This window comes from Physcomitrium patens, chromosome 3 (genome assembly GCF_059467195.1).
Source record: "Physcomitrium patens ecotype Gransden chromosome 3, ASM5946719v1, whole genome shotgun sequence".
Taxonomy (NCBI): Eukaryota; Viridiplantae; Streptophyta; class Bryopsida; order Funariales; family Funariaceae; genus Physcomitrium; species Physcomitrium patens.
This window is the reverse complement of record NC_143412.1, coordinates 24844189-24853488: the sequence shown is the minus strand read 5'-3', so window position 1 is coordinate 24853488 and position 9300 is coordinate 24844189. Positions and strand designations below refer to the sequence as shown.

The window sequence follows — 9300 nt, the reverse complement described above, 5'->3', positions numbered from 1 at the left end:
TCACAAAATAAGAAGATACCTTTTATGGCTTTTATTCTACAATAAAATAGAATCTATAAATATTAAAATAGAATAATAATAGAAAAAATACCTTTAATACTAATTTTCTATTATTTTTTTGCTTATCTATTGATTATAGCTATCTATATAGCCAACTACTTAAGTAATCTAAATTCCAATAGAGCTAATCCAAAATAACTTTATAACAAAACCAAACCACATGTAAATTACTTGCAAATCTTTAAATTGATTGTTCATCGATATATTTCAAAAGAAAATAGATCAAAATTTTAAAATAAAATTATTAAGTACATATTCTTAGATTATGATGATCAAATAAAAGCTTACAAAATATTTGATCCTTTACATTGTAAGATATGTATTAGTTGTAATATAATACTTGATAAAATATTTATTAGAATTGATAATGTAAAATGCCACTTAACGATTTTGAATTATTTTTAGAAGTTGATATAATATCTAAGAATTCACTTGATTCTACAAATAAATTAATAAATAATCAAGCTTCTAAAATTAAATATCTTAAACTTAAAAAAGACAAAAACCTAGATATTTCTTTGTTGCTATTAATAAGTGAATCATTTTTTTTTTGTTTCAAGAGACACGTCTATGTATACTTTTTAAGTAATACTTCTAGATCAAGTTGATCAATGAATGTATTCTATTTGAAATAGAAAATGAAATACTAGATATAAAAATAATTATATGCTTAAAATAAAATCAAACATTGAGTCTAAAAACTATGAAAAGAAAATTTAACATATTAGATAATAAGAATCAATTAGACTAGAGGTAGAATTTATATAAAAAATTAACACTTGAATTTTAGTAGACTTATCTAAGGATTTTTTTTTTTTTTTTTTTTTTTTTAATATCAATAAAGTAGATCTTCAAAACAAAGCCAAAATCTAGTAAAAACATTGAAAAATTTAAAGTTAGAATAATTGCTTGGAAATACAAATAAAAAAAGGTATTATTTTCTTCAAAATCTTTGCACATATAGTCAAATGGAGTATAATCAATTTGTATCATCAATTCATATTTAAAAACTCAAAGATAAGTTGATAAACACCCTTAAAATAACAAAACTTGAAGATGTAAAATTACAACATAATATCAAAGGCATTTACTTCTATCCAAGACATTATATTCAAACTCTGTTACATAGATTTGAATTGACTTATTGCAAACTGTCATCAATATCCAAATTATGGTATAAAACTAAAATACTTGCAGTTGATAAAAATTTTAAATCAAAGTCTTGTTAGAGAGTTACTCTATCTGACTATCAGCCATTGGAACATAAAATTTGTAATTGACAAGGTATCAAGGTATATAAAAAATCTTCAACTTTTACATTTGGTTGCTACAAAAAAAATTATATGGTACCTCAAAGGTATATTAAACTACTAGATACTCTATCCTATTAGTGATAAGGGAGGTTTATTCATATTTGTCAATAAAATTTGACAGGGGATGTCAATTCTTGCAAATTTACATTAAGAGTTCTTTACAAACTAGAATTTGTATCAATAATATATTCAAATAAACTCCAGTCATCAATTGCACTCTTTTCAATAAAGGCCAAGTATTAAGTTCTTTCTAAAGTTTTCTATAATAACATCTATTTTTGTAGGTTACTCAAAGAACTACATTTGAATGACAATAGTCTTATACTATTACTAAGCATTAATATGAGTAATATTATATTAGTTTAGAATCTAGTTATGCATTAGAAAACAAAGCATATTGAATTAGATCACGACTAAATTAGAGACAAGAATTAAGACATTACAATTGAAATAAATTATATTCCCACTTATTGTAAATAAGTAGATATATTCAAAAAGATATTAGACCTTGTTGATTTTTTTGGAAACAAAAAAATAGCTAGATTGAAGAAAGTATCAACATAAATAAACAAAAATATAATTCGACCTTAAAAACCTAAAGCTAGATTGATTTAATTTCTTAATGCAAAAAATCCTTTGTTCTTTTTCGGATTCTAAAACTCTTGTACTTTGCACCTTTATAATCATAAATATGCTCTATATACTCCAACTATGGTGTAAAGATTCATACCTTGTATCCACAATGTATGGCATAAAAGTTTGGAGAATTCACCTTTAATGAAACTCCTACCTTTGAGGATCTCATCAACTATACCACCAAACAAAGAATTGTTCTAATTGAAATACTATCATTGTTGCTTTAATGGTCTTTGAGCATTACAAATGAAATTAACCAAAAAAATACCAAATAAAAGAGTGGCTTATAAATACTCCAAATAACCATCCTAACAAGCCATATTGCAAAAAATAAATAAATCTGGAGATGTACACATTGAAATATCTTAGAACTGATCCTTCTATAGTAATATAATATATTAAAATAGTAATTTAAATAACATACTTAATCTTACTAATAATAGGTTATCAACAACACCTTGTAAATATTCAAGAACCTCACATGGAATAAGATGATATTGAGCTATTAAAAAAAAAGATAAGTATAGTACAAGAGGTATTTGTGATATCCAACTTGCTCTTCTACTTTGTGATGATGTCATTCTTGTTAAGGTTAGGATTAAGAAAAATTCATTAAGCTTTTTATTGCAAACAAGTTATCATAATTTGTATAAATTATCTCATTATCTAATAGAATGGAAAAAAATAAATAAAATAAAATAAAATAAAATATCTAGTCTGTATTTGCAATAATAAAGTATTAATTTTGCTTAGTCTTATTCTTGGCATGTAAGCCATTATGTTCTACTTCAATCTTATTTCAAATACTTCCATAGTTGAGTTGTAGTTATGTAGTACCACTATTAGTAGTAAAAATTGTGTTTTTGTATTAGTAAAAAATATATTAATATTAACTATGCTTACTCAAATTAATAAATGTTACATGTATCAAATGTTAAAATATTTTTTTTGTTTCAATTTTTGGATCTTAATAATATTTTAAAATACTTATTATCTCAATATATTATTTAATTTTTTTAAATAAAAATTATATTTTTATTATTATTTACAATCCAAAATATATATTTTTACTCTATTAGGCATAATATCTTAGTTGTGTTATTATTTCACCACTTAATTTTTAGAAAGATTATAAACACAATTAGGACACATATGTATGGATATAAAAACATCAATTTAGGTGATACCTTTGTTATTTAGTTGAGATTAAAAATGAACTTTTTTTTAACTATACTTTAAAATAAATTTATGTATATTTGATTTTTTTTATCAAGTTAAATATTACTTATATTGTATCATATACATTGCTATGTGTTGACTTTTCTAATATATATATTTTTAAATACCATGTGTGTGTATGTATATATATATATATATATATATATATACACGCATTCTTTTAATAAATGATATATCTTTGAAATTGTAATCATAAAAGTTTTATGCATTGAATGATCTTGAATTTTTCTTTTATTCTATAAATTCACCTTGTTGTTTTGGTTTTTAAAAACAATTTAAAAGAAAATAATAAAAGAAAAAATCTTTCAAAAATTTATAAATTATAAAAAATATGCACATCATTAAAATATTAGATTTTCTAAAAACAAGTATTAAGTATGATGGAAAAATGATTGGTTGATTTATTGATTTTATTTTTATTTTGTTGTAGTAAAATTGCTTTTAATTACTTGCATTAAAATTAACTCAATATAGAAAATTGAATTAATCCATAAATCATGTTCAAATAAAAAAGAAAAAATTAAAATACCCAAGCTGCTTAGGAACAGGCCAATATATTTGTATTCAGAATTATTGTTTTGAAACAACAAACTACATTTCACCAATCCACAGTAGAAAAGTAAGAATGAAAATAATAAAAACTTGGCAGATTTAAACAAAGAATCTAACATCTTTAATTGATGCCAAGTGACCATTGACCTCGCTATCTTGCACATCTGGATGTTTCCGAGGAAAGAATTATTCTCCTCAACAACTGGACGGTAATAAAATTATGGCATGCTTACAACACAAGCACAACAATTCCCTGGACAATAAACACCAGATCGACACGATCAATAAGAAGCTGAATCCTTCGACAGAATCAGGAGGAGCACGCCGGAATCCAGACGCATCTTCGATGCATGCACGAATGTATTTACAGTTTCTTATTGATACCACGAAAAAGAATGATCGATCGCAAAACGATCTTGACCTACCCTGAATGAATTCGACGATTGTCAACAACACAAAAGCAATTGGTCTGTTTACGGCACCCATCTGCCGAATCTCACGATCAGTCATCGGTTTGGTCACTAGATGAAGGTTTGTTGTATGAATCTTGTCTAGACACCGACTGGTGTCGGTAAACAATCACCGGAGCTACGACTGCGCCAAACAGACACAGCTGATTGTGCCATGATCGAGGACGACGAGTTTGGGAGTTATGTAAACAGAGCGCCGGTGTAAGGGAAATTCGTCGCCTTTACCCATGAATTACCTTGGATGAACACAGAGGCTTGGTATTTGTTGGCATCAGTAACAGTTTTGATCTGCTTCGACCAGGCTACTCGGGAGCTTGGAAGAGCGCCGGGGCCGGAGCTCTGGTACTCGGCGAAATAGGAGGTCCGCAAGCCGAAGTTGGAAGCGTTCCATGGAAGCCAGCCCTGGGGACGGACATGGGCCAGGATTCGGGACCGTAACAGGACCGTGGTAGCGTAGGCCTTCCAGGGTCGGCCGAGATATGTTGGGAATGCTTTGGAGTTTCTGGCAAGATCGGTAGTGGCGTCGAACGTACAGCTCTGAAACGAAATGCCCGTGGTCTGGCCACGATCCGTCTTGCCCTGCGCCGTGTAGACATTAACTTGGCCCACGATTGTGGACTTTTTCGCTGTGAGTCGGCAGTTCTGGAACACCGCCCAGGCATTACCGAAGATGTAGTCGATGGTGCCCTTGATGGTGCAGTCTCGGTAAAATTGGCGGTAATTGTGAACGTAGAGTGTATCTTGGAAGCTGTCGAAGGTGCATTGGTAAAATGATGATTTGTCGGCACTCACGCGCAACGCGACAGCTTGATGGCCAGCGGGTCCTGCCGTGTTGCGTACCTGGATACCTTTTGCCTTGAATCCTTGTCCTTCGACGACTGCAACACACCAAGATACATGAAGAGTCATTGATTCAGTTCAGTATCCTACCCATGGCAGTGCAGATATAGCGAGATCACGATTGAAAAATGCTTACTTAGCGTCGGGGAAAGGAAGGTTGTCATGCTCTTCGTTAGAGCAACACTGAGGCTTCCAGTGATGATGGTGTACGCGGGACCATCGCCAAGAAGCATGATGTTGGTCAAGGAAGAATTAATTTTGACCTGCTCCTTGTAAATGCCGGACTTGATGTAGATCACGTAAGGCGACGAGCTCTTGATCGGCGCATTTTTCACTGCGTCCATGATCTTCCTATATTTTCCGGAGCCGTTCCATGCCACTGTGACGTTGTAGGTACCGTTTGCAGGCACGGTTTGGAGAAGGTGGCGCCGTTGCTCCATGCCTACCCACAGCGGAAAAGTTTCGACGGTGTCCTGCTCGTGGCCAGTAGAGTACAAGTCATCATGAAGCAGCCGACGCCCCCGGCGATTAAATTGCGTGAGATCCATACCAAAGGATTTAGCCCATGCGAGGAAATCGTCTCCGAATGCAGAGAATGCGTTGACGAAGGTCAAGGCGACACTAAAGAGCTCATTTGTTTTCTTGCTGACTGCTTGCACAGAAGGACTAATCGGCCCTCCAACCTCCTCCAATGCATCCAAACATGTCGTATGGAACTCCATAGCGGCCGTGAGGCGCGTCTTGATGTCGTCGAACGTGGCATTGAGAACGGCCTTATCCGTCGTGTTTAAATCTTTCAGCACAACTTCAAGCTCCGCAGACGCAGAGGTCAAAGTATCTAGGCAAACCTCCACAGCTGGTGCGTTTTCAGGCGTCTGAGAATTCTTGATACTCAAGCGCGTCTCGTCTACGCCTGTCGAAGCCGCAGCCACGGTGGTCGAAGTGAAAATCCTCGCATCGGAATGAGTGGAATTCTGCAGTGTATTACTACAGGTGTCTGGATACTGAGTTGCTGAGCAAGCAGTCGTCACACCAGCCGGGGGTCCAGCCTGCTGGGCAGGAACGGAGTCATCGCTGCTATTCCGCGCATGGAGCGTCACTGGCACAATGATGGCAAGCAAGATGCCGGCCAGGAGTAGCACTACGAAAGTAACGGTACATTTGCGTCTCGTGGAAGTTTTCGAAGACTCCAAAGAGCCGCTTCCATACAACGCTATCTCATCCTCTCTGCTGTTCCACACCATCTTGGATCCCGCTGTCGGTTCCTTCGCGACCTCTAAGCAGTCTTCCTCATCCGCTGCTCAATCAAGAAATAGAGACATAAACATCACCAGCAGTGATAAAAAGGTGGAACTTTTAAACCTGACTCTCTAGACCTCTACAAAGACTCGATGGGGAGCAATATTATGGTGCGTGTTTTCTGACAACAAATTTCTCCACTCTTTTTCTAAGTTTGACGAAGTATCCTTTGGAAACAAAATTTATTTACACCAGAAACGGTAGACATTAGGTGGTGCGGATTCTTTTTTGACAAAGGAACAAAAACGCTGCAATGCAAAGACATCTCCAAACTGCAAGTCCGTCTCTATAATCTGAGAAAAATGTTCGACCACTCATGTAGTCCCCAGTATTCCGAGACACACCTGCAATGCGTGTCAACTTGCGATAAAGTTTCCGCAACCAACCATCCAAAAACCCGCAAACACAGTCGCTGAATGTTTATAAATGAGCAAGCACGCACCCGTCACTCACTTCTACTCTGCTGTATCCTTTCGTGGCTGTTACCACGGATTCAACTTTTGCCAATCAGCACGGACGAGGCGCTAAACAAGTATCACTTGGAACGGAACTGAAAGCAACAGTGGACCTGCAAACGCAAGGCGCCAGTGATTATATTTCAGCAACCCGATCTGCTACACAGTTAGGAGCCGCGCTATTAACCTCAACAGATCGCCAAAACTCGATTGTAATGCACTGACGGAGGCTGCGGTGATTGATGTTCTTCAAGTCATGAAGTAGGCAGCCGGCTATTTCGCCGACTCATGTGTGAGTATCAGATATAGTCAGGGTACCAGGGAGCACTACGAGGGCGGTCTTCTTCAGCGAAACCTGGGTCTATTCTTAGTTCTCATGGAGCTCCTCCGCTCCTTCCTGCGTCGGACCAGACGCTTCCAACAGCGGCTGTAGACCGGCATCGTCATGTGTAGTCGAGAGAAGGGCGCCGCTGAGTCGGTGTCCAGCCCGGGATCACCTGGCATTAGAGCCGCAAATAGTACCCACCGGATCAGCCTACAGCATCTATAAGTAGGCCTATCAAACCTCCGGTTCGTCTCAAAGATGGTGCAGGAATCGCCGACGGATGGAACCTGGATGGGAAAAGTACATCCGAAGGTGTTTTGCAAACGACCTAATTGTGGATCAATGGGGATTGCTAGATTCCGAATGAAACTGAACGCCACTGGCCAGACTCAGGTCCTTTTCCAGCATCCATATTGCATCGAGGGTCAACGTACTTTCCAAAGTCCTCAAGGTCAGGAGAAGCATTATCCACACTCCATCGTCGACACTGCCGTTCTATTCAGAAAACAGTAACACGAAATGTTGTTGAATCGGATTGAATCGCAGGGGGCACAAAAAAGAAGAAAGTGATTTCACTATGCTTCTTACAAACCATCCATGAATATATATATATATATATATATATATGACAAAAGCACCTCTGTGCAAAATGAATCCCTTTCACTATGTGCTCAACAAAGTTGTTGGAATTAATTCCCTTCGAAGGCTGCAAACGGAAAATCGGAATCGGCTCCGTTGGAGTTGGAGATCGCTGCCCCACTTTCCCAGCTGCTTGCGAAAGCCCGTCTAGCGGCACTCCAAAGTGCCGTCTATTCCTTCTTCTTCTTCGCCCTTCATCACAGCTATTCATTCATCTCCATTGGTTCCTGAAACTTCATTCATCCTGAAAGCTTCGTTCATCCTCAGTGGTTCTGCAAACTTCATTCATCCTCAGTAAAGACAAATATGAAATGTTATAGAAATTACACATTGAAATAAAAGTGTGAAAAATGTAACGCTTATTTCTGAAACATTTTTGCCATACCCATTTCTCGATTTATTGAATGAACTAATTGGTATTCCTAGTCATTAGAAAATAATTGAAAAAATATATTTAGTATTTCATTTTCTTAAATGATGTCTCCTTTGAGTCCATATTTTTATTTTTATTTTTTAAAATACTATTCATTGCAAATCCTTGATGAGTTTGAAACATGAAGAAACAATGCACAATTTGTATATATTCATACTTGTATTTAGAGGAATGTTAAATAGACCCAAGATTTTACTAAATTGACCTACCCATCCTAACTACCATAAAAAGTAAAAATGACCTCTAGATTCATTTCTCTACTATTAAATATGTAACCAATAAAAACCAATCACATTTATTTAAATCACATAAATTCATATAGTACCAAAATAAGTTAAATTAAAAAAATAATACATATTATTAAATAAAAGATGATTTATATGATTTAGTTTATTCAACATGTGATTATATATGTCTTCTTGAGGTTTCAATGGAAGGTTTTGTATACTTGTAAGATATTTCATTATTCTTAGAATCTTTTTCAAAAATAATTTTGATAAAATCTAATTGCCAAAATATAAATATAAGGATAAAACAAGGAATATGTCACTCTTGCCAATAGAAGATTTAGAACAACCCAAATGTTATCTTGTTTCTAATCTCATATCTTTTTTTTCTTTTTTTATAATCTGATACCTTATTCTTGTCTTCCTTACATTTCTTATAACTCTTGTCCTTGACATAATTCATATAAAAAAAATTAAAAAATTAAAAAAATTAAAATACATTATTTTTATTAATTAAAGGCAAACGTAGCAATAATTTGTAGAGAGAGCATTGTATCCAAGGTTCAGAAGCGCCTCTTAAACTTGAAATTATTCTTTGAAATTTTGCTACATCATCTCCATGAGTTTGCTTGGCGAAAAAATGCACTACAAACCCTAAATTAGCGTTCTCTAACTTTGGAGAAGATTCCAGAGAATTTCTTGAGTTGCAAGAAAGGAGAAAAGAGAGGGAAGAGAGGGGATTCCCAGATATTTTTCATGGGCGGGTCCCAAGGGGGAGCCTCATTCTCCAATTCTAAGGGAGTCCAGTTGGA

At 35.0% G+C, this 9300-nt stretch overlaps 1 protein-coding gene across 2 annotated transcripts; it reads right to left on the bottom strand.

Moving 5' to 3' along the window:
- Nucleotides 1-3874: 3874 nt before the first annotated feature.
- LOC112279881 (pectinesterase-like) lies at nt 3875-7087 on the bottom strand. 2 transcript variants are annotated; one of them, XM_090249337.1, is made up of 3 exons: nt 6754-7087; nt 5247-6407; nt 3875-5148 (listed from the first exon to the last, which is right to left on the bottom strand). In XM_090249337.1, the coding sequence occupies exons 2-3, from the start codon at nt 6352-6354 to the stop codon at nt 4451-4453; spliced, it is 1806 nt and encodes a 601-aa protein (XP_090105463.1). In that variant the 5' UTR covers nt 6355-6407; nt 6754-7087; the 3' UTR covers nt 3875-4450. The 2 variants fall into 2 exon arrangements, with proteins under 2 accessions (XP_090105463.1, XP_090105464.1); XM_090249338.1 differs by having other exon boundaries at nt 4148-5148; nt 6852-7083.
- Nucleotides 7088-9300: the final 2213 nt, after the last annotated feature.

What these genes read in the sequence shown, in the direction of transcription:
- LOC112279881 (XM_090249337.1), bottom strand. Translation starts at nt 6,354, where the DNA reads ATGGTGTGGAACAGCAGAGAGGATGAGATAGCGTTGTATGGAAGCGGC. An exon ending in CTTCCTTTCCCCGACGCTAA is followed by an intron (nt 5,149 to 5,246) that starts GTAAGCATTTTT and finishes GGTGTGTTGCAG; the next exon opens with TCGTCGAAGGACAAGGATTC.